The sequence below is a fragment of the Lycium ferocissimum genome, chromosome 10, assembly GCF_029784015.1.
Source record: "Lycium ferocissimum isolate CSIRO_LF1 chromosome 10, AGI_CSIRO_Lferr_CH_V1, whole genome shotgun sequence".
NCBI classification, from domain to species: Eukaryota; Viridiplantae; Streptophyta; class Magnoliopsida; order Solanales; family Solanaceae; genus Lycium; species Lycium ferocissimum.
This window is the reverse complement of record NC_081351.1, coordinates 41,534,083-41,559,897: the sequence shown is the minus strand read 5'-3', so window position 1 is coordinate 41,559,897 and position 25,815 is coordinate 41,534,083. Positions and strand designations below refer to the sequence as shown.

Genomic DNA, 25,815 nt, shown 5'->3' with positions numbered 1-25,815 from the left:
TTTCATAGTTTGTTAGGATTCATAATTAGCACGGTAGTATATGTAATGTTTATATCTAGCAATACAAAACAGATATACTGTGTATGCACTGTTATTTGAGTTGGTTTCATGTGTTTATACATGATTATACAAAGCATATACATTATATACAGAGTATATGTAGTGTTTATATATATTTTTACAGAACAAATACATTATCTATTCACAGATGATATGGAGGGCTACTACATTGAGCGCAAACTAGATGCGTGAGCCGTATAGTTATAAAAAACATATATCGATACACCGATGATATGATGGGCTACATCGTTTGCAAATTAGATGTTTGGGTCGTTATATGAGTTATTTCCCCAATTTTGAAACCAATTTGATTTCTATTTGGGCCAGAAACCATTTGCACTGTGATCTTACTAATAGCCCAATTGTCTTATATTGGAAAATTCCAAACGAGCCTTCTACTCTTTAGGCAAATCTCCCTCACGGTCATAAGCATCGGTTGGTAAAGTGTTATCATTAGTTTTTTTTTTCTTTTTGTTTTTTTGAAAAGATGTCCTCTCAATTATTATTCAAATCAAATGCGAGTATATCAGAAATAAAAGATTATGGGATAGAACCTCATTCTATCGAATCGGACATAGAAACGGCCGCCATTAGTATTAAATAAAAATTACATTATCAATACATAAAACTAAATTCTTGGTAAAATATGTGGAATAAAATCCAAAGTACTTACGATACTCATAGATTATACAAGTGTTGAAAATTATCACAGAGGAATTGGTTCAAAAAATAAGGATAATATGCGCCTCTTTGTCTCTCCATCTGGTCTACCATAGCCATCTCCATATTGGTACATGTACTGTGAAATCCTAGCAAAATTCATTGCAGTTCTAACAAAATCTTTGGAGAAAGACGTAGTTCGATCCATTAGTACTTCTTTGTTCATTTTCTTCCATGTTTGTCCAATTAAATCCCTCAAATAAACTCGAGCATTTTCTTCTGAATTTCCTGTTTCCATCATGTAACATTGGATTGATTTTGGAGCATCACCTCTCTCTATTTCATCCTTAAATAGCCACACAATAAACAACAAATTCATCGACCAGTGATTTCGTTTGACAAAGTATTTTACGCTTTCAGTATATACATGCGTTAAAGTGTTCATAGAAAAAAGTAAAATCTTAATTACTGGAGAAGTTGCCAAGTCATCAGCAAGACGACCAATGAGTGATGGCCATTGAACTAAAGGGGAGTTTTGTTCAAGAAGATCCAAGTCATCTTTTTTTATAGGATCCATGGTACAAATGTAGGCATGCTTTATTAACAAAGGACCAGAAATTGAAACCCAAGCATGGTCCAAAAACTCATGAAAACTTGGGGTGTGTTGATCATAATACCACTTTGCATCCACCAAATAAGTTTTACAAAGTTCTATCCACTGAAATATGTTAAGAAAAATACATTAATAAATACAAAAGACATAACAAGAAATATAAATTAAGAAAGCTCTGGCGGAAAATTGCTCATACCGATTTTCTCAAGTAAGGGAGGATATTAGTATTTTGTTCTTTTAGAATGTCATAGGCCAACTCGTTGATAGAATTAAAAAGAGCTAAAAAACACATCTTGATGCTGCTTGGTAGCTGCTCCATTGCATTGATATCCCATCTGCAATGATAGTGATGAAAGAATTATTTTCAAACCAAACTCAAGGCATAATTATGGATGTTCTAATTATAATATTGTAGAGTTTGAAGATTTAAGGAACAAACCTGTCAACCATGTCAGTGAATATGGCAAGTTCGTCCAAGGTACCATGAAGCTCATACATGTCATCAATGGTTGTAATTAATTCAGCAAGTTTTGTTGACCATTTTCGACAGTACCAAAACTTTGGTTCAAAAGAGAACCCCACACTCCATAAAAAACATTCCACCAATCTATCCCTTGTAAACCCCATCATCTCTGCGAGATTTATATTTTTGTGCCACCTAGAAAATAAAAATTTAAAAGGGTGAGAATTAACACAGGGAATATATCCATCTTCTTCCTGAAAGGGTATTTGTTAAAATAATGACATATTTATATTATGAAAGAGTTTAAGTACTACTATGTACTGATAATATAAAATAAAAATGAGAAAGTCACACAAATACAACTTTTTCAAATGGTAATTAAAAAGATTACAACTATTTTAAAAAAATTACATAAATACAACTTATTCAAAATTTGAACTTCTTAATTACTAAAATACAACTTCTTAGATTCCTAATATATCAATAATACTTAATTTTAGGAGTTACTACCATTAACGCACATCTACTTTTTACTTTCTCTTTCTTTCAAAAAAATCTATGAAAAGGGCATGAGAGATCATGCAATTTTCCATATTCCATCTACTGTTTAAAAAAAAAAAAAAAAAAAACTTTTGTTTCCTCCTCTTTATTCTTCTCTTTTTATTTTCACTTGATGACTGATGCAATTATTTTTTTGTGACTAAAAGAAATTATTTGAATATATTAATATTAATATTAAGAAAACAACACGAAAATATATGGTATATTGTATGACAAAAGTACATGAAAATATACCAAAAAGTATATGGTATATTTAAATTGGCAAATTTAACTGAAAATATGATAACAAAATATATGTGGATATTATAGTAGAAATTAGTATATCTGAGTATGTATATTATATACCTAATATATGAATATATTACTATACGTGCCAACCAATTATATTTTATAATAACATATATGGTAACAATATACGATGTATAGATAGAATAATATATATAATAGATACTACAATAATATACTTGTTCATGAATCTTTATTTTGTTGGGTTAGAATTCATGAATTAGCTTGCCAATAGATTGTAATGGAGCTTTTTTAGGTAAGAATTTATTGTGTTTTTATATGAATTTAATTATGTTATCACTAATATAGGGAATCTCCTTATTTTTAAATTTTTATTTATAGCAATAATCTCCTTGTTTTTAGCTTTAAGCTGCACAATTTGTAATATCTAAATTAGTTGTAGATTATATAATTAATTCTTATATATCTTGTATTTGTGAAAGTTCCCCATTAAAATTTAAACAATAAGGGTGCATACTGTTGGGCTAAAATGGCTCAAAGATACTCTTAACATGATGTGATATTGTCCGCTTTAGGCCAAGCCCGCACGGTTTTTTCCAAAAGGCCTCACATCATTAAGAGTATCCAACTCCTTATAAGTAACTCCTTTTTCTTTTCAACTACCAATGTGATACTTTGTTCGCACACGCAACAATCTCCCCTTCGAACTAAGTTCCATATGACTCATTACGGGTCAGAGATTCAACTTGTCAATGTGTCACCCACATCATCAGAGTATTTACAGTCACGTAAGCCCAAAGGTTGTATATGCGTCTTCAAAGCTACGGGTAAAGGTTGTAAACCGGCCCATAGACGGGCAATAGACGGGCAAAGGCACTAAGTCAGGCCCCACGCCACACTCCGCCATATTCATACTCATCCCACCAAACCATTTGCTCTGATACCAGTTGTTGGGCTAAAACGGCCCAAAGATACTCTTAACATGATGTGATATTGTCCGCTTTGGGCTAAGCTTGCATGGTTTTTCCCCAAAGGTCTTTTCTTTTCAGCTACCAATGTGATACTTTGTTCGCACACCCAAAACATACTTGTTATGTAGTCATAAATAAATCTCTATAATAAATACTAATTGATAATTTACTAGAATGATAACTAATAAGATATCAAAAATCTTTACAGTATAACGCATCTAACTCAAGTCCTTATGAAATAAATTCGGCACACGGTTGGCCTGAAAAATTAGTACATAAATACTACTCCACTATTAAACAAACATGCATATGAGTAGTTGTTATGAAGTATCGTTGAGAGTAATTAGCAGATATACGGCTACCAATGTACATAATGAGATGAATGGAATGCCTCTACTTTTAATCATCTCGTATTTGAACAGAGGAGGAATCATGATTTTATAAAAGGGGGTTCAAAAACACTACTGTTTTATGATGAAACGGATAATTAGTTAAAGATTTATATTTTAAGGATTTAAAGACAAGTAGGTAGTATCCAATCCCAGAAACTTTCCTTTCGGGGTCAGTGTTTTAATAATAGCTATATCGAAAGAACCGAGCTTAATAATAAGATAATGCAAGACAAATAGATATTCTAAGATAAATGATATGCCCGGATGCACATTGCTCTTGAGAGAAAAATAAGAGATAGGTTACAAGAGAGGAAGTGAAGATGCCTTAGCTTACATGATGAGCTATCTATATGAAAAACCAAAACAAGACTTTTCAATCCTAACATACGGATGATGTCAAGTGAGGTTACCCCCAATGTTAGCATAGTCAGTGGCTCTCTGATCTAGAATAGTGGATGTGACTGGAGTTGGTGGGAGTAGATTACAGCTGTGATGATTCCTCGGATGACCCCGAGCACCCTGTCTCGCATGCGACCCCGGGCCGATTTTCTACCCAATACAACTACATTTGGGATTTGAGGAATTTCTCGTAGGGAGAGTCTTTTCTCTTACATCAGCCTTATGCAGCGTGATTCTAAATTAATCGGATAAGTGCATTCCGAATGCCATATGGTTAAACTAAAGAAGAAGAAAAAAGGAAAGTAAGTTATGTGACTAACCTTGAAAGATGTTTCAGTTCATCCAAATACAAAGCTTGGACCATGTTGAAATCCAACTTAGCGAGCTCAAGCAGGATGGGGTTAAAACACCCTGTTTCTTCATATACATTATCTATGAACCATCTTGCCTCTAGTCTCTGCATCCTCCAATGCAGTGGCATTTCCAAGGCATGGCTCACTTGTTTAACTAGAATATTCTCATCATCCACTTTTTGCTTAAGATATTTCTTCAGAAAATGAATGGAGAACTCTTGAGCCATGTCCATAATGCTTTCATCTTCAATGGAAAGGTATGAAGCTTCATACAAACTAAGCACCCCCTTTATGTCCATGCAAAGGATTTTCTTGAACTTTCCTTCCTCATCCATAAATGTACTAAATACCTCTACAATAAAGAAGAAAAAAGTATGAGTAGAAGATTTGACAGCTAACGCGATCCCAGCTTCTTCATGTGGAACTCTAGGTTGAGGAGTCAGTCGAAATGCTGCCAATATATCAGTATCCTTGATTTGGTACTTAGGAGTATACAACAACAGTATCAACCCAGTGTAATCCTATAAGTGGAGTCTGCGGAGGGTATTATGTATGTAGACCTTATCCTCACCTTGGAGGTAGAGTATAATAAGTCAAAATGTACTCTTTTAACACCAGCTTTGAATCCAGCACTTGTTTTAGTCTCTGTTTGTGGTGATATAACTCCCTCACTACAACTCGTGAATTAAGGCTATACAAGAACAAGGTCCACTCGACATGAATTCCACGCTAATGAAACTTTTCACAGGTATCTTTCAGATTTCCAACAAAATCTTTCTAGTGAAAAAATAAATAGGGTTACGAAATGTATACCTTGAGGAACTTGATAACCTTCTTGTCTGAGGAGTCGAAATTGTAGTGATATGGCATTCAAAACTTGACTAGTATTAAAATTGTTGAGGTAAGTAATCTCTAAAATTCTCTTTACCTCAACCTCAAAGTGATAGTGAATGCCAAGTCTTTGTAAAGTAGCAACAAGATCGAGTTGATCTAATAGTCTCATATCTTTTTCATTAAGCATCATCCTCACATTTTCTTTGAGCTTTGCAGCTTGCTTTGAGTATTCTTCTCCCTGAAAGTCGTAATTGAGATTAAGAATTAATAGTTTTAGTAGGCGTTTGGTCATAGAAACCAAAAAACTTTTTCACTTTTTTTTTTTTGGAATTTTGGAGTTGGAGTTGTGTTTAGCCATAGTTTTTGAAATTGTATTTTTTTTTTTTTGTTGAAATGTACTTGTTTTGGTTGTGAAAAAAGCGAAAAACTTGAAAAACAAGTTTTTCTTGTTTTTCAAATTCCAAATACAACTTCAAGTTGTATTTGAAATTTTTATGGCCAAACGCTGATTCCAGAGAAAAGTGAAAAAAAAAAAATCAGAACAAAGTGAATAATTCTTATTGCCAAACGGGTCCTTAGTCTTCTCTGATTGTTCTATTTTCCACATTAGACTTGTCGAATATGTAAATTGATCAGTCGCTTGATTACCATATAAACACTAGTTTGTGATTGCACAAAATCGTCTTCCCAAATTCTTGGTTTATAATTCCCTGGTCTCCTTGCAGCCATTTGCCGAAATACTTCTGGAAAAAACAAGAAAGAACATGAAGCTAATTACTGTTATCTAAAATAAGAACTAAAAGTAGAAAGAATAGAGAGAAGTGACGCACCGTTTGATGTTCCTTTCAATTAGATACTTCTCACGCGATTTGAACTTTGTTGGGATCCTTTATAGTATATATTTTGGAAATATAAAAGTCTATGCATCCAATTGCATAAGAAAAGGGCATCAACTCCAACAAAGAAACTATTTGTATAATATGCATTATTATCCACTGCCATCAAACGTTTTTATAAGGACCTCGTTTCTCTGGATAACTTTTAGCTACTAAAGCGAAGAGTTGTATAGACAACATATGCTATACCATAATATGAAAAATCGATTCCAAAGAGAACTTGGCCATGATAGTGAAATGTTATTATAAAGAATGACTATTATTAAGAGGTCTGGATAGTACCGAAGCATCTCAAGTGGTTCATTCTTTGATTATTTTATTACTTCTTTTAGAAATATCTACGTTACTTCTCTCTTAGGTAAGATCCAATTATTCTCAGAGAAACGTGTTATGATTGATGCTAATAGCTAGCTCATATAGAATGAAAACAGATAAGCGCCTTGCATTGATATGCTTACTTGAGCAATTTGACTATGGAATACCATTAAATTAATATGTTCCCAATTTCCTAAGATTATATGTTTCAATGCAATTTGCTGACTTGTGACTACTACTCCACTACTTCATTAGTTGCTCAAAGCTAACCCCTTAATTGTTTTGAAGAACAAGTTATGGAGAACTTGGCAAACTACAAAATGTAATGATAGATCATAGATGCACTTATAATCATGTGTTTTTCCCGACAGCAGTTTGAAATTTGCATATTTCTAGAGAATAAAATTAATTAGGAAATTGTTTCATCAGGAACTCGTTGTGCTAGAAATTTACACCACTTTTACAACGGGGGTATATCTGCTCTAAATCGTAAAGTTGAGGGATATTTGCACCTAAGAAATTGTTTTAGGAACTCATTGTGCTAGAAATTTTTCGGGAATTAATTAGACCAGAAAACTAGTGTTGCTATATATTCTCTTAATCGTTTCTAAATAATGCAACTTTCTTTTCTTGGTTTTAAGATATCAGCAATTATTGGAACAACATGTCGGGATGTGCTGTTGTGCACCGCCTTTGTATGAAGGATTCATTTGAACAAATTGTACAGAGAAATACTGTTATGAGCTGTTTTTGAATGTCGGCTTGACAAAGGCAGACAGATAATATGCAATCACATTCAGATGTAGCCAGCGTCATTGTGACTTAAAGTAAAAATACTACTATATGATTTAAACCACGCTCTCTCTTTTTTTTTTTTTTTTTTTTTTTTGGTATTGTCAACAAAACATGATGAAATATTTGAAACCATTCTTCTAATCGAACATAGACCAAATTTACTTACACAACCTAATTCAAGCTTGAATCTTGACGGTAATTTCTTTCTTCTTTAATTTTTTTATGTCTCGGGTTTGTTCTTGTCGTTCCTTGGGGTGATTGGTTTCATATATTAATTGTAACCTCAGATGTTCACATAAGGTTGAAGAAAAAAAGGTTCGCCTAGGTATGTGTCACACACCCTCGCTACTCGCTTAAAAAGGTTTGAAGGATTTTTTCAATTAAAGTGATGGTTTAGAAAAGAGATCATTTATTTATTGGAGTCATCACTTGGAATCAAGTTTGGTGTTCAAGTCACCGTAGTTGAATCTCTAATCTAAAGAGTAATTTTTGCTCCTCGTATTATTTATTCTCTGCGAACAAGAAACTCATGTAAGAAATTATGTCGTTCAGAGGGAGGTGTTAAGCACGTCCGAGTCCTGTGGTTCTAGCACGGTTACTTTATTGACTTATATCTGGCTTTGATTAATCTTTTGGATAAAATAATACTTAATTATAGACCTTCAAATGCTTATGGGACGCCTTTTTTATTCATCTGAATTTGTTTGACTGTCTTTATCTTATAAATGGGCGGTGTATTCATAGTAGCGCTTTCCAGTTTTACTGTGAATTATTGCTTAAATTAATTTAATAACTTCTAACATCATTTAGATTTGGGTCTAAAAATCACCAAGCTCTCTTTCACAATAGATTTTGAATTAAATCACGACCCACCTCGCTCTCACTTTGTGCTTTCCACTCCTTTTAAACGGAGTTCATAATAAATTCACATTTCATCTTGTTCTTCTCACGTTAAATTCTTAATTAATCAACTAAGCCTTAAACATTGGTCTAGCCCCAAAATATTTTCCTCGTGCTTAAAAGACGTAGTTACACGCGTCAACGCAAATACAATCATCAAACATTTGATATAAGTGGCGAGTTTAAGCTTGATCATTAATCCGGTCATGAAAACGAATAAAAAACTGCGTTTAAGTAATTAAAAATTGGGCTCTTTCTAATGGTTGGTGAGCTAGCTAAAAACAATATCTTTTCTTACGGGGATGACTAATACATACCCATAAGGCTTTTATTTGAATGCATTACGAAGCTATAATCATATCAAGTCTTAAAATGATGCTATGACTTATCCTTTTCACACAGACGAATGATAGAACCAAAGTGAAATAATGGTCCAATACGGTGGAAATTAATCTAAAATTACCTAGATCACACGTAATAAAATATCCCCTTCTTATTTGCAGCCTCATTTCCTCAAAAAAAAAAAAAAAAAAAAGCGCCTGTGCACTTGGCTCTGCTTAGCCGGAGTAGGCATCTTTCAATCCTGTTTGTCATATGCATCTTTCATAATATGCCCATGGTTGTCTCATGGCATTGGCAAACCTGACCCTCGCGACTTACTTCCATCCCGCATAGTGTAGTGTCGCCTTGCTTGCAAGGCTGAACTCAAGCCAAGCTCACAAGTCAATACACGAGACTCTTAAGTGTAGCGCCTAGAGTACTCAACCGGCACAAAGGTCTTTAACATTCATAAGAATAGCCCGCAGGGCATAATCGGTTCATACGTCAAGCTTCCGGCACTTATTGTGCGCCCAATGCTAGCCCGGAGGCATGACGCCGTCCATAGAGTTGCCTAACTCGTATGGATACCGAAGACACTCCTCTGAGATGCCTAGACAAGACCTTGAGGTCTTTCTCCAAGGTTGCTCACTTGGTGCGACTGGCTGGCAGCACGTACGGGGGAGGCTGTCTGAGCTTTCAACACCTCTGCCCCCCCCCCCCCCAACCCCCACATATATATAGTTTTAAGAAATAAATCCAGATTCTCCATGCTGACATGCTTTTGCCAGAGAATCATGATGGATCTTTCTCATTGATCCGAACTCCAAATGAGGCGCCGTTTGTTCCTAATTGATCCTCGTGACATTCTTCTCACCTTCATGTAGTTTCATCTGATTCCCATACTCGTGGAATAAGTTATAGCCTTCAGAATCTTCAACTAATTATGACAATGTCACTACTTCTTGGCTATGTCAAGCCCATAGGTAAACGATCTTCAAATGACCCCAAACTTGATAAGCACATTCATTAACATCTTAGGGAGGGTCCTCTCACCCTAAATCCCAAGATTCCAACATAGCTCGGAAATGCACGGGACTGACACTCATGCTCGCACGTGGTCATAATCCGCCGACTAGACCCTTGGACTCCTTCCAAATCCTTGCTAGACTTCCTTTGCACTCTTTAGGATATGCAATATAACATATCTAGATGGTTGTTGCCTCCCGCATAGTCCTTTTGCCATATGCTCCTTCTGAAGCCCATCGTCAGCTCGCGTCGCCTGCACGGCCAGCCGAGGGTGTGCATCGTTACGGGCGCCAAGACACAATAAAGGCAGCCCGTAACATTACGCATGTTGCTAGTTTCACTTACTCCATGAGGATTCAACGTCCTCTGTGTTTCTTATTATCCTTGTGATGGATTTTATTGGTTTGGTATGTGATGTGTAGCTTCTCCATCCAAATGATACAGGATGTCAAAGGTCAACATGCAAGGAAAATAAATACTTCAGGAATATAAAGTGGTCTAGTGTATAGAGTGGATCAGCAAAATCTTCATAAATAGCCTTGTCCCACATGAAAAATCACGGAGTAATATTGCTGAAGAAAGCAGATGAAGTTCCTAAGGATTCAACATTGCATAAAGTTCACATGTTTCAAAATTAAGAATCTCATTTATTACTTCCGACCTTTTTTATTGAAATTGTAGCCTTAACACGGCCTACCTTCACACAATTTTTATTGAAGTTGGGACTTTAACAAGACTAAACTTCAGACATTTCTGCATGAGATCAGGGCATAAAATTGGCTGAACTTCATACGTTTTAGCACGAAGTTCAAATGAATAAATTTTTGCCAAATTCAGCAATTTGTTTTTCGAACTTTAACAATCAAACACACGATGCAACACTCAAATCTATTCCAAATAAGCTTAGATTTGAAACATAAATTTCATATATCATAAAATGCAAACTCCAATCATCAATTTGCCAAAACAATAACAAATCTTACTATTTAATTTTTTGCACCAATGGTGATTTGCCATTGTTCCCAAGCTTGTCCAACAAGACTCATTTGTCTTCAAGCTTTTCAATCACCGTAGACTTAATGTTGCATGTAAAACGAAATAAAACCAATTCAAACCGAAATTAATGAAGAAAAAAATATCTGGTAATCTCAAATCCCAGATAAGTAGAGCTGCCTTTTGTTTGAAGTTTACTAATTGGATACAATTTAATAATTTTAAAAAAATGAATATAGGTTAAATGACAATGCCCAAATAAGGCACTTTGGATTAGTTACAAAAGGCGAAAGAACATTTTTTCTAATCATACAGTTGTGCCAAACCAATATCCAATATTTCGTTCAGTTGCGTCGTTTGACGGTGACTCTCTCTATTTTGGGTGCTCTGAATGGCCGAAGTCATGCCGGGCTTATATTTCGTAATGGGCAAAAATGGAGCTAGATCAGCTGTTTCTATGTCTAGTTCGATGGAATGAAGGTCAGTCTCACCATCTTTTATTTTTGATGTATTCGCTTTTGATTTAAGTATTGATAAGACACCTTTCAAAAAAAAAAAAAAAAAAAAAAGACAAACAAATCTTCTGCATTTTTTTTTTTTTTTTTTTTATAAAAAAAAAAAATTACTACTACCACTCTCAACACCTTAAAATGGATCCTTTTTTTTTTTTTTTTTTTCCATTTTTTAAACAGATGTATTGGACACGTGGGCTCTAGGTTGGTTCGGATTTTTTAAACCAGTCCAATAAAATTCGGGTTTTTACTCGGATTTTTAGGGTTTTTCGTTTTTTTTTTTCCTAATACTTGATACAATCTAACAGATACAACTATATAAAATGTTTCTTAAGAAAATAACACAAAAGGAGAAGAGTGATGACATTATATTAAAATATTGAACAAAACTAATAAAATCGGTTAAAATAAATATTGCTAATTAACAAGCCATAAAGAAAATGACCATAATCTAAAAATACTAAGTCATGCTAAAATCCTAATAAGTATTAATTACATGACAAAGAAAAAAACTTAAGTTATGTATTTTCACTCTCTAAACTAATTATCTAAAGAATAGATATCTAACATTATTGTCATTCATGGTAAATTGAATTTCATGTTAGCGTTAGTGTTGCTGAAATTTGGTTTTGGTTTGAACTTTTTTGAATTACAAATATCCATAGGTGACATTCAAAATTAAGGGCTTGAATAATATGATAATAGATAAAAAAGACTACGAAAAAATAAAAGAAATATTTATATCCATTTGACTTTTTTTAGTTAAAACCAAACCAAACCAATTATGACCACTAAATGTCCTAGATGTATTGGCCTTTTACATTGGTTCCTCTTTTCTTTGTTTCAAAGCACTGGTGGAGTTATAATTATGTAAAAACTTACATTGTTTTCTTTCTGTTTTTAATTTCCATTTAAATTGACTGACCTACTTTTTAAAAAAATTAATCATGACTAAATTCAATTGTATTTGTTCAATAATAATTTAACGAGATATAGTTTCAGTTAAAAATGTATAGAACATTATTTTGTGGATTATAAGAATGCTTGTTTATAAAGTTGAGAAAAAAGTTGTGAACAATTCGACGAGACATGCAATTTTTGTCATTAATACATCACAACTAGACTTGTGACTAATTTAACACGATAGGTAGAATGAATATTACCAAGTCTTAACTGTCCGTCATAACTTGCGAATAATTGAGCTAACATATGCAACTTTTACCTATATATCAAGCAAAAATTGTGGTCGATTAAGCATGTTTCTTATTTTTTAGAATGATACTTTAATCGTACCAAATGGAGCATAACTTTCAAATTTCTTTGGATAAGGACAAGTTAACTGATGCGAAGTTTCGACACCATGACACCATATGATGCCACTGACAGAATATACATTTTTCTCCAGATATCTTATAGAAGTCCTAAAGATTCTTATATTTAACTGGGAGAGACAGTGCCCCAGTTAATTGAAGGGAGAACAAGTGGGAAAAACATGCCCTTTTTGAATGAGGTTTAGCCATTTGATTTTGAATGGATCAAGTTGACTTTTGATGTTGAGTTTTGGTGCAATCTTTTAATTTTTTGGTTATATTTTGGTAGAACTAGAGGATAAGGTAGCTAATTACTATATATATAAACCGGGTCAACTGAGATTATGAGATTTAACTTTGAAGTAATGCAACAAGTATACCAGAACGAAAAAGATAACATAGAACAGATCCAATGTGACATTCTGATTTGTTTAATAAGTGGGGCAAACAAACCTGATGTTTGGTTTTAGCTTTTTTCTTTTAAAATATGCTATGATTTTTATTATGATATTAATTTTTCTTGTCTTTTTTCCTGCTGGTACAACTTTAAATAACAATTGATATTTGCTGATCAATCACTCTCTCAAAGTCTCAAATATGTTTCAAGTCTGACTACTTTCCTAGAGTTTTCAAAATCACCTAATATTTTGTCCTGTAATTAATAAGTAATCAATTGTTTGCAAGTAATTTTTTTTCTTCAAATTAACTCTGAATTTTGGATAATGCTATCTTTTGTCATTTCTTAAAGAGTGGAAGTCCATAGCGAAAAAACACACACAAAAAAATAAAATAATAATAAATGAATCTTTCTCACTAACATGAAACAATTCTACATGTGAGTTAGCATATTTAATATAAATATTATTTAGATTTAAATTATTAAATCAACTTGCAAGGCCATAAGTTTTTTTTCTTTTAATTTTTTTAGCTTGGGCAACGAAATGTTTCTTTGCTAACCACAGGAACAAAAAATTAAACTAAACACTAAACTTAGGTACATTAGTTCAAATGTAACAAATACACCGGCATGACAAGTTGACAACCAGCATTAATAAATTGATCATATATAGTATATATTGAGTTAACTAAGCTGAGTTTAATTTTTTTTTTTTTTTTTTAAGCACATATTTTATCTGATAGTATTACAATAGCTGTGACGACAGTGACAGTTTTAGATCATCTAGCACGCATCCAATACTATAATGTTCTTTAGTGAAAAAGAATTAATAGAAGTTATATCTATGAAGAGGATCGCTATTTCGAGAGAAATTTCTTAAAATCTTGATATATAAATTAAAAGGACAACAATAAATAATGTGAATGGCAAGGATTTGCTGATCAGCATTTGACTCTCAACAAAAGGCAAGTGGAGTGACTGTAAGGCCACGTAATGTTGTGTAACCCGTGCTTGTTTTTTGTTTTTAATAAATTATTTAAAAGATCCTCCAAATCTGCTTACTTACCTAATAATCAAGAAAAAGGATAATCGATGAATCAGAAGAAAGAAAAGAGAACTAGAAAATACCACAGAAGAAATAAAAGACTTGCATCAGCTTCTATGGAATAGCAATGTTGACATTCACATTTGTGTAGGGGAGAAAGAAGAAAATATATGCGTAGCAACATTTTTTCTTGAAATAAAATGGTAGTGTCCTAGCTAGTTTATGCACATCTAAATTAATTCACGAGGTACATGCTATCTTCGTCAAAGTAGGTCCCTCGTACATGTAGGCACTGTAGGAGTTGAATAGTAAATACGCGTAGATTGTTCACGCGTATAAAAACGCGGTTCTTGTTTACAGAATCGTTCACGCGGTTCTTTACATTCACGCGTTCTTGTTCACGCGGTTTACATTTTACGGCTTATAAATAGAGTTCTAAGATTCATTTGGAATAGACACACGAAAAATCTCGGACAATACATCCGGGAGTGAGAAGCAAAGTGAGGTATACCATATGTGACCGTGTAAGAAAATAGTCTGTGAAGAAAAATAGAGTGTGAGTGATATTGTAGTAAGGTGGGAAAAATCGAAAAGTGTTTTTCTTTTGTGGGTGTAGTGGTCTTAGGAGTATTTATACTCGTTACTACACAAGATGTAAAATTCCTTACTATAGTGATATCAATTTCCTTAACTGCCGTGGTTTTTTCCCTTATTCGGAAGGGTTTCCACGTAAAACCTTGGTGTCATTATTGCCGCATTTTATTCTTGCTAATTTAACCATAAATTAGTGTTCGCGTTTATCACTAATACCGTGAATATTATTTTTGCGGGGCTATTTTATTCCCAACAAGTGGTATCAGAGCCAAGGTTCTGTCTGAGTATGCTCTGTGGTTGCAGCACAGTCTGAACTTCCACATCAGAAAAGAATTACTTTGGTCTTCGAATAAAATAGTATTTGTATTTGTGATAAACGATGAAAGCCAACACTAAGTAGAATGATTTTGAGTGGCGTAAATTATGCCATTTGGAAGGGCAAAATGGAAGATTTGTTCTATGTCAAGAATTTTCATGAACTCCGTTCTATAAATAAAAAGCGATAATAAATCGGATGAAGAGTGGAATTTGTTGCATCGGCGAGGTTTGCGCTTTATTAGACGGTGGGTTGACGATAATGTGTTGAACCATATTTCGGGGAGACACATGCTTCGGGACCCTATGGGAGCATTCGAAAGTTTGTATGCTCGGAAAACCGGTAACAACAAGATGTTTTTGATAAAGCAAATGCTTTGGGTTTAAAATACCACGATCGTTCGCAATGACGGATCATCTCGAATATTTTTCGGGGGATCATGAACCGCTTATCTCAAGCATGGGCATTAACTTTGATGAAGAAATTCAAGGCTTGTTTCTACTTGGTTCCCTACTAGATTCTTGGGAAATTATTAGAACTTCATTATCAAAATTCTCGCTTTCCGGATGGTGTGATCTACATGGATCTTGCCTAAGAAAGCGGTCTTTAAATGAAGAGATGAGAAGAAAATCTCAAGTGTTCCTCCTCATCGATGTCTTGTTGGTGACAGGGGGAGAGGCAAGAATCGTGGTTCTCAAAATAGAGAATATCATAGAAGCAAATTGTGGCGGTACTTAAAGATATTGAGTGCTATCATCGGGAAAAAAGGGCACGTAAAGAAGTTCACGGATTTTTGAAAAAGGAGAATAGAGATAAGGAGGAAAAGAAAGAAGATGGCAATCGTGTTGCCGTCACTACGGAAGATCTTGTTACTATCCTTGATGCGGATCCGATAAATATTGTTTGTGATGAGTCGAAAGCCGGGTTGTGGACAGTGGTGCCGCATCTCATGTGACATCACGGAAGGAATTTTTCTCATCCTATACTCCGGTGACTTTTGGGAAATTTGAGTACGGGTAATGAGACCGCATCTAGGGTGGTTGGTGTTGGAACGATTTGTTTGGAAACTAGTATTGGAACTAAACTAGTTTTAAACAATGTAAAGCATGCGCCGATGTTCGTTTGCACTGATCTGTCGGTGTTTTGGATGATGAGGGATATGTCGGTACCCAATGGTGTTGGAAAGTGGAAGCTTACTAAAGGTTCCATGATTGTGGCTCGTGGCGAAAAACGTCGTGGTCTATCTTGGACTACGGCCTCTACCGTGTTGATATGGTGAATGCGTTGAGAGCAATAGCTCTTCAACGTTATGGCATAAGAGGCTTAGCCACATTAGCGAGAAAAAATTCGAATGTTCGGCCAAAAAGAAATTATTGTCAAATTTCGAAAGTGCTAAATTAGAAAAGTGTGAGCACCGCTGGTTCGGAAAACAAAATAGAGTTTCTTTCAAGTCTCATCCTCCTTCAAGAAAGACGAGTTGCTTGAGTTGGTGCATTCGGATTTATGTGGTCCAATGAAGACAAGGACTTTGGGTGGTGCACTTTACTTCGCATTACCTTTATTGATGATTCTCGAAACTTTGGGTCTACGTCTTAAAGACTAAAGACCAAGTGTTGGGTGTCTTTAAGCTTGTTCGGGGCTCGGTTGAAAGAGAACCGGAAAGAAGTCAAGTGTATTCGTACCGATAATGTGGTGAATATTGTGGACCGTTTGACGAATACCGCAAGCAACGGGGTATCGACACCCCGAGAAGACTCCTCCTAAGACTCCTCGGCTTAATGGTTTAGCAAAGAGGATGAACGGGACCTTGATGGAAGAGTTAGATGTTTGCTTTACCGCAAAGTTGAGAGTTAAATTCCTTTTGGGGTGAGGCATTGTTGACCGCCGCATACGTTATTAATCTATCCCTCGCGGTTGCTTTGCAAAGTGATGTTCCAAACGAGTTTTGGTATAGGAGATGTTTCCTATGACCACTTGAAAGTGTTTGGTTGCAAAGCTTTTGTACATGTGCCTAAAGATGAGAGGTCAAAATTAACTGCCAAACAAGGCAGCAGTATCTTCATCGGTTATGGCCTTGATGAGTTTGGTTACGAGCTATATGATCCGATTGATAATAAGCTCAGAAGTCGTGATGTTATCTTCATGGAGGATCAAACCATTGAAGATATTAACGAAAGCAGAGAAGATAAAATCTTGAGTTACGAAGGCTTAGTTAATTGATCAAGTTCCTCAAACAAAATGTTGATGAAGTTGGTGGGCTCGATGACGATGGTGATGCCCGGAACGATGTTCCGCACGCATGTGACGATGATAACGATGTCGCTATTCGGACGCAGGTAGATGCTTCACTTTATGAAGTCGTGGACGAGCCCGACATTCCACTTAGAAGGTCTACTAGACAAGATGTTCCTTCTTCCCGTTATTCACCTAATGAGTATGTATTACTCACTCGGGGGAGAACCCGAATGTTATAGAGGCTGGGAAGATGAGCACAAGGATCAACGGATTGAAGCCATGCAAGATGAGATGAAATCTCCGTATGAGAACCATACTTATGAGTTGGTGAAATTGCCTAAGGGCAATGAGAGCTTTGAAGAACAAATGGGTGTTCAAAGTTAAAGACGAAGAACACAAACAAGCCCGTATATACAAAGCTAGATTGGTTGTTAAGGGATTTAGTCAAAGGAAAGGTATTGACTTTGACGAAATATTTTCTCCTCGTCAGAAAATGTCCTCCATTCGGACAAGCTTCTTGGTTTATTCGCTAGTCTTGATTTGGAGATTGAAGCGAGATGGACGTGAAGATCGCTTTTCTTCATGGTGATTTAGAAGGAGATTTATATGGAACAACCCGAGGGCTTCAAGGAAAAAGGTAAAAGAAAATTTTGTATGCAAACTTAAGAAGAGTCTATATGGATCAAGCAAGCTCCCGGACATTGGTACAAGAAGTTTGAGTCCGGCATGGGGGAGCAAGGCCGAGAAGACTTCTTCGATCACCGTGTGTTTGTACAAAGATTTTCTCACGATGACTTTATCATCCTTCGCTATATGTGGATGATATGTTGATTGTAGGCAAGAATGCTTCCGTGATTGACGAGTTGAAGAAACGATTGAGTAAGTCTTTGCAATGAAAGACTTGGGTCATGCTAAGCGTATTTTGGGCATGAGAATTACTCGTTCAAGAGATGAAAGAAAGCTTTATTTGTCACAAGAAAGGTACATAGAACGTGTACTTGAGCGCCAATACGAAGAATGCTAAGTGGGTTGAACACCTCTCCCCGGTCATCCGAAACCGAGCAAAGAGATGTGTCCACAACAACGGAGGAAAAAGAGAGAATGACCAAGATTCCTTATTCCTCTCATTCGGAAGTTTGATGTATGCAATGGTATGCACTCGACCGATATTGCTCACGCAAGCCGGTGTTGTTAGCATTTCTCAAAATCCGGGGAAAAAGCATTGGGAAGTCAGTGGATACTGTGTATCTAAGAGGAAGCTCGGATGAATGCTTGTGTTTTGGAGGATCAAATCCAATTTTGAAGGGCTATACGGACTCGATATGGCAGGTGACCTTGATAACGTAAAATCCACTAATGGATATTTGTTTACTTTTTGGGGAGCTATATCATGGCGGTCGAAGTTGCGACAGGTGTCGCACTGTATCTCTACAACGGAAGCGGAGTATATTGCGGCTACCGAAGCCGGCAAAGAAATGATATGGCTCAAGAGATTCCTTCAAGAACTTGGATTGCAAGAATGGAGTATATTGTCTATTGCGACAAATCAGAGCAATAGACTTGAGCAAGAACTCGATGTACCATGCGAGAACAAAACACATCGATGTCGATATCATCCGGATTCGTGATGCTTACGTGAGACAAAAAGATTCCAGTTGAAGAAAATCCACACGGATGGAAATGCACCGATATGATGACAAAGGCGGTCTCAAGGCAAAAGCTTGAAGTTTGTTCCAAGTTACTGGTATGAGCTCTCATGATTCACAAGAACATCTTCCCCATGTCGTCGGGAGGGGGAGAATTGTCGAGTAGGTCCCTGAGACATGTGGGGCCCACCGAAGTTGAATAGTAAATACGCGTGGTAATCACTCACGCGTATAAAACGCGGTTTATCGTTTGCAACCTGCTCACGCGGTTTCCCGTTCACGTGGTTTACCGTTCACGCGGTGATACCGTTCACGCGGTGTCCGTTCACGCGGGTTACCGTTCACGCGCGTTTCCGGCTTATAAATAGAGTTCTAAGCTTCATTTGGAATAGACACGAAAAATCTCGTACAATACATCCGAGTGAGAGCAAAGTGAGGTATACCATAGACCGTGTAAGAAAATAGTACCGAAGAAAAATAGAGTGTGAGTGATATTGTAGTAAGGTGGGAAAAATCAAAAGAGTGTTTTTCTTTTGTGGGTGTAGTGGTCTTAGGAGTATTTATACTCGTTACTACACGTGATGTAAAATTCTTACTATATGATATCGACCGCCCTCTTGGCCGTGGTTTTTTCCTTATTAAGGGTTTCCACGCAAAACCTTGGTGTCATTATTGCTGCATTTTATTCTTGCTAATTTAACCATAAATTAGTGTTCCGCGTTTATCACTAATACCGTGAATATTATTTTTGCGGGGCTATTTTATTCCCAACATCTTCAACAAGCAAAAATATCGAATAATTTTAATCATCCATCAAAATTTAAATAGATGAGATAAAATCACCACCTATATATATTTTGTAAGTTGAGGTAGAACTTTCTTTTGAAATATCTCATTATTAATACCCATAGCATGTGGGAAGACTGAAGTGAAACAAGAAAATATCAATTCAAAGCTCAGCGAGACCTATTTATTTTTCCCACAAACTTACTGACGATTGATACAATAACAAAAATCATACTTCAGCTGGAAATTGATTTGTATCGTACGAATTATTGCTATTCATGCCGCTTCATTTTGACTCATCAAAAGTTAGTGGGAATTGATAAACATAAACTTTCCCTATCCAAGTAATATGGCTAATCGAGCCATTTAACTCACGAAGTAGAGGTAGGATGGTGTTAAAAAAAAAAAAAAAAATCTACCCTCATCTCATATTTCTACCAATTTAATGAAGGCAAGACATATGTCTTTTATTCACACATTTATCTTTAGCTATGATTAAGTGATATACATCCAACGGCGGATCTACATATTAAATTTGGGTGCTTGAGCACCCATTGGCCTGGAGACGAGTATGCATACAATAGATAGAAATTTTTGAAACATGTATGTAAAGAGTGAGCAAGCACCCATGCATGAAATAAAACGGTAATAGGTGCTTTGGTACAGGAAGGGTATTGAACGCCTTAGGAATTTTTACAGAGGCGACAGTTAAATTGTCACTATTTTTTAACTAGTCAAACTAATCCTTCTTCTTATTTTATTATCAGGCTAAGTATTTTCTTTCTTTAGCCGAATTAGGTCTGTTTTTTTAATTCTTTCTGGTACAACTTTTTGTCCCAATACTACTTTTATTTCTTTTTAGATTATTTTTTCATTGGCTTTTGTTTTACTTTGTTTATTTCTTTACTTCCCTTTTTACTTAATCTAATTCTCGATAGCAAAGAAAGAAAATAAAAATCTACTTAAAAATGATTTCGAAGTTTGACCACTTCTAAAGACGAACAGTTTTTCCAGAACCTCAAAATCACCAAAAATAAAAAAATAAAAAATCTCGTCAATTGTGTTTTTCATCACGGATTCACATTTTTGATAACATTAATATGACTTTTCACATTAACATTTTTCACCGTCGTGTTCAAATAGTTGTACACTTATACTATGTGATTGGTAATAACTTTACGTCAAAAAAAAGTTAAGCACTCACGAACCCAAAATCCTTGATCCGCCACTGTATAAATCCACACTTTTATTTTAGGTTACATTAAAATTATTGTTTGCTTTGGTGTAAATAATTTGTGCGAATAATTAGTAGTATTTACCAGGTAGGATAAAGTTGATCAATACTAAACCAGATTTGAACACTAAGAATCTAATTACGATATGGTTTAGTATAAATAGAGTTTTAATCATGTAATTATCTATCTTTATAATTGGGAAAGAATCAAATTCTATATAAAGCCTAACCACTAACCAGTTCAAACACTAGCTTCCAAACACAAGATAACAAGATGAAATGTGTAAAAGAGAACAACCTTTTTTACCTAACCTTAATCATCGCTTAAACAGACAAATCATAATATACAAATAAGTATGACACTGACGAAAACAAGAGGTTCTTTCTTTGGAAATATCCATATTAGTGATAGTCCAATATAGTCAAAGTATTATAATCATGAACCTTAAACCAAAAAATAATAATGAAACTCACTATTTCATTAAAAAGTGAAAAATACATTCTTTTGTAGGGGTATGCAGATTAAAAGTGATTCTTTTGCTTGAAGAATTACTAATATGAATCTCCAACCTAACATCATGGACCATAGTTGATATAATGATGCTATTAATAGCACTTTATTGGTTTGTTTTAATCGAAATTGGTAATTATATTAGTTAACGTGTAGGTTTTGTCATACCTATAAACTACAACCAACTCAGTCTGGGTCTTTTCGCAGTGTTTTATGCTTGAAGCAAAATATTCTCCACCTGATTTATGGAGCAATTAGGAACAAAAACAACAAAAAAGAAAACAACTGATTACAAAAAAATAAAAGGAGAGAAAGAGTATATTTGAATCCTTGATAATATGCAAAATCTTTTTATCCCAACTGAATATAAGATTTGAATCCTCAATTTTCTTTTGTCCTAGTTTGTATTTTCCTGTTACTAATTGGTTCAGCACCAAATCTTGTAATGTCAAAATTGTGTTCCTTCTTGTAATTTATTTATTTACCATATGACATAAGGAAATGTTGTTTGAACATATTTTTTAACCATATAAAAGAAAGAGAGTCAATAACGCAAACGTGGGTTTAATGTTTATTGTCTAAGTGGCGGGGCATATAATCTGCTCAGCTAATGCCGTTGAGATTTGGTGAAAACAAAGAAAAAGAAACCAGAAACTTTTGAAACCAAAAAGGCATAGTATGCTCTTCATGCAACCCAACAACCGTACGTGTTGGGATAAATATGATTTCTCTATTTTTAGTTGGATATTTTGAGTTTAAGCCATTAAAATGGAAAAAGTTCTTACAACAAGTTTTCTTTTAACCGGCCTAACTCGGACAAATTTAAATTAATCGAAACTCCAATATGTTCTAATTGATTCATGATTCTCCTTTGGTCATTACTTGTTCTATCCTAAAATACTTATAACCTTTCATTTTTTACGAGTTAAACTACATCAATTTTGACCTAACACTTTAAGATTTACTTTCTTACCATATTAATATTTGTAGAATTGGAACTTATTCTATTTTTCAATAAAATTTTTGAATATCTAAATTTTAATTTTAAAATAATTAAATCTATAGTTTCGAAGATTAGTTAAATTGAGTTTCGATGAGCGGTGATAACTATTTTAGGCTGGAGGAAGTAGTTTGTAGACTTTTGCATTTCTTATCTACTACTAGTAAGTAAATGCATAAGAAAGGAGCAAAAAGTGGTTGAAATCCTATTTTTCTTGCTTCGTTCTGTAAACAAAAGAAAAGGCGACCAACTCTGAAAAAATGTGCGGTGAATTTGAAACTTTGAATTCTAGCAACCAAGGGTCAAACTTTGACTTGACCTGGTCAAGCCATCTTTGTATTGACCATCACCTTTTCTTGGTCCGCCTTGAGTTCTATGAACTAATTTTTATAAAGATCTAATTAATGTGATCCTAAACGTACATGAAACAAACTTTTTAAATGAAGTAATCCAAACTATTTGGTATCAAAACGGCTATCTTTGTGGGTGTGTGTGTGCGGGTGTTGGGAGTATTGGCATATTTTTCTTAGTTAGATAGTGAATAAGTAGTTTTTTATTCTTTTCCTTCAAAGAACTGAAATCTCACATCCGTCTTGTTTTAAGTATCTAAATTAGATTACGACATTAAATAGGAGCGTATTACTTAAAGACATGTAACTTAAACATGTATAAAAATGAGTGGTTGTGTGACACAAATAGGAGTATACTACTTGATCCTAACATGTAACTTAAACGTGTATTAAGATAAGCGATTATGTGACACTAAATAGGAGCACACTACTTACTCTTGACATGTAACTTAAACGTGTATTACAACGAGCGATAGCGTGACACTAAATAGGAGCGTCCTACTTAATCCTGACATGTAACTTAAACGTGTATTAAAATGAGCAAGTGTGTGATAATAAGAAAAATGTTGCCACGAGACATGATTCGTACTCATATAGCATATAATCTTTTTGATCAAGTTCAAGAAAGGAACGCGAAAATGCAGTTGTTCAGGGTCGAACACGGAAATAGTGCATATAATCTTTTTTGTTCCCGTAATATTTTATCTCTCGCAAAACGATGAATAATGATCATTATAAGTTCTGAACATGTGTGAACGATAAATGGTTAGTGATTTATTAGATAGCGTAGTATCTTATCGACAAATGGTTCACCAAAATTTAAGCAAAAAAGAGAAGTTCACTAGAAAAACGTAAATTACTCTGTCCATGAGATCACTTAATAGTTGCAATATGGAATTGAAATAAGTAATTCTCACAATTTTCCAAATTGAGTCCTTGAAGATTATTAGTACTAAAAAATATTGGCGTAACAGTTCATGATTCAATCGGAACCATAAAATTATAAAGTCCGCTAATGCCGATAAAAGTTTTACCACACAATAAATATGATCAACTCTCATTATCTCCTCGACCCCTTTTGTTTCTAGCACCCTATGTAAGAACAGATAAAAATTAAAATTAAAAAAAAAAAAATCAATTTTGACTTCAAATATTGTAATAACGAAATTTCAATGTCAAACCTAGGTTGCTTTAATCAATTTAGTTTAATCCCGAAAAAGTTAAATCAGGTAAAATCAACATCAGATCAAATCTCCACTTCAATCTGATATTTCATAGTCCTTTTCCATTTGCATGGGAAAAGAAAAAGAAAAATGATTTTGCAATCAGTTTGTAGATTGACCAAAATTGGTTGGTGGAATCTTGTGTTTCACCCGTTTAATTTGCTTGCTTCGGTGCCAATAAAGGGCCCCCACTCTTGCATGTTTACACTTATCGTTCTGCAATTTCTTGGAGATTAAAATTGACATTTTAACAACATTTTTTTATTTTTTTTTAGATAAAAGGGATTAAGAGGTGTCAATTGATTTTGTCGTCCTTTGAAAACTTATTTTTAATTTTATGTTTTTTAAATAGGTCTCACAGAAGATTTTCACATCAAAAGTATCCGACACATATCCAACAAATTTGGAATAAAGTACGTCGAAGTATCTAGAGTAAGCCATTTCCAAAAACGTCTGATAGATAAGTCCAATGCACCGTTCTGTGACGAGTTTCCCTCTTATAACGGATGGAAAACGAAATGGTAGGCCAACCGCAAGTGTTAGCTTATTTACTCGGTAAGTACATCATAATTTTTAAATAAATTTACTTTTAATTATGGTTAATTATCATTTTTAACTTTAATTTCCGATTTTAAAAGTTAAATTTATATATTTTAATACAAACAATGAATGTCAGTAAGCATTTCATTTTAAGGGAGTGTATGACATTAAATGTAGCAAATCAAGATTGAATTTAATTTGTTAGATAAGAGCTTATGATTAATAAGTAAGATAAAGTTAAAGTGATTTGACTCGTTATTGTTTTTTTTTTTTTTTTTTTTTTTTTTTTGGTAACTGAACTTTTATTGATACCAAAAGTGAACATTACAAGCACCATAGGCTAGTCATCACAACCAGCTATCTAAAACAAACATAACCAGTATACTCTACTGTCAAGGTATAACTTGACTCAGGCTCAGAAAACCAATTGCTCCACCCTAAAACTAATTCTACTAGGGGCTCGTACATTACAAACAAAGGCTATACTTCTAGCAATATTCTCTATACTGTTGCTTGTATGTTCGAAAATTCTGAGGTTTCGCTCCATCCATATGCCATGCACACACTCAGCATAAACTAGTTTGAATAGTTGAGCTTCTTTGGATTTCCCTTGAGCATTCTTAAGTACCCATTGGTAATGTTGGTTCCAGTCGTGTACTCTAAGGGGCTGGCCCTGCAGCCATGTAAGTAATCTGTTCCACAATCTCAAAGTAAATTCACATATAGCAAAGAGATGGTCTTTATCCTCATCATGTTGATTACACAGTACACACCTGCTATCTATCTCTAACCTCCAGGCTGTGAGTCAATCAGCTGTAAGCAGCCTTTCTTATAGCATTAACCATGCAGTGAATATAGCTTTTGGCCTTGCACTATTAGTAAGCACTAAATTTCTCCAAGAGACTCTTGGCATTACTCCCAGAAGCTGCAAATAGATGGATCAAATCATGCTCTGACCTGGTTTGGGATGCAATGGTACCAGTGTTAATTGAGGTCTAGCTTCCAAAATTTTCCTAATAACCCAGCACGCCTGCTTTGGCAGTGGTGTATCCATGAAAGGTTGAGATTTGATATTGTAAGTGTGGACCCATTTAATCCACAACTTATCTTGTTTGTGAGCAAGATCCCAACATGTCTTTGTTATAGCAGCCTCATTCCACAAGCTTAAGTTGTTGAGATTCAGCCCACCAGCTGACTTTGGAATGCATAATCTCTCCCATGCTACTAATGCTCTCTTGGTGATAACATTCCCACCAGACCAAATGTAGCTTCTACAGTAGGCTTCGATTAGTTTGATAACCTTGACAGGGATCATGAA

At 34.8% G+C, this 25,815-nt stretch overlaps 1 protein-coding gene across 1 annotated transcript; it reads right to left on the bottom strand.

Moving 5' to 3' along the window:
- Positions 1-766: 766 nt before the first annotated feature.
- On the bottom strand, positions 767-25,812 carry LOC132034915 (terpene synthase 10-like). The gene is made up of 10 exons (XM_059425250.1): positions 25,455-25,812; positions 25,271-25,295; positions 24,984-25,189; positions 6,201-6,295; positions 5,647-5,790; positions 4,686-5,239; positions 1,773-1,991; positions 1,530-1,668; positions 1,190-1,438; positions 767-1,066 (listed from the first exon to the last, which is right to left on the bottom strand). The coding sequence occupies exons 1-10, from the start codon at positions 25,810-25,812 to the stop codon at positions 767-769; spliced, it is 2,289 nt and encodes a 762-aa protein (XP_059281233.1).
- Positions 25,813-25,815: the final 3 nt, after the last annotated feature.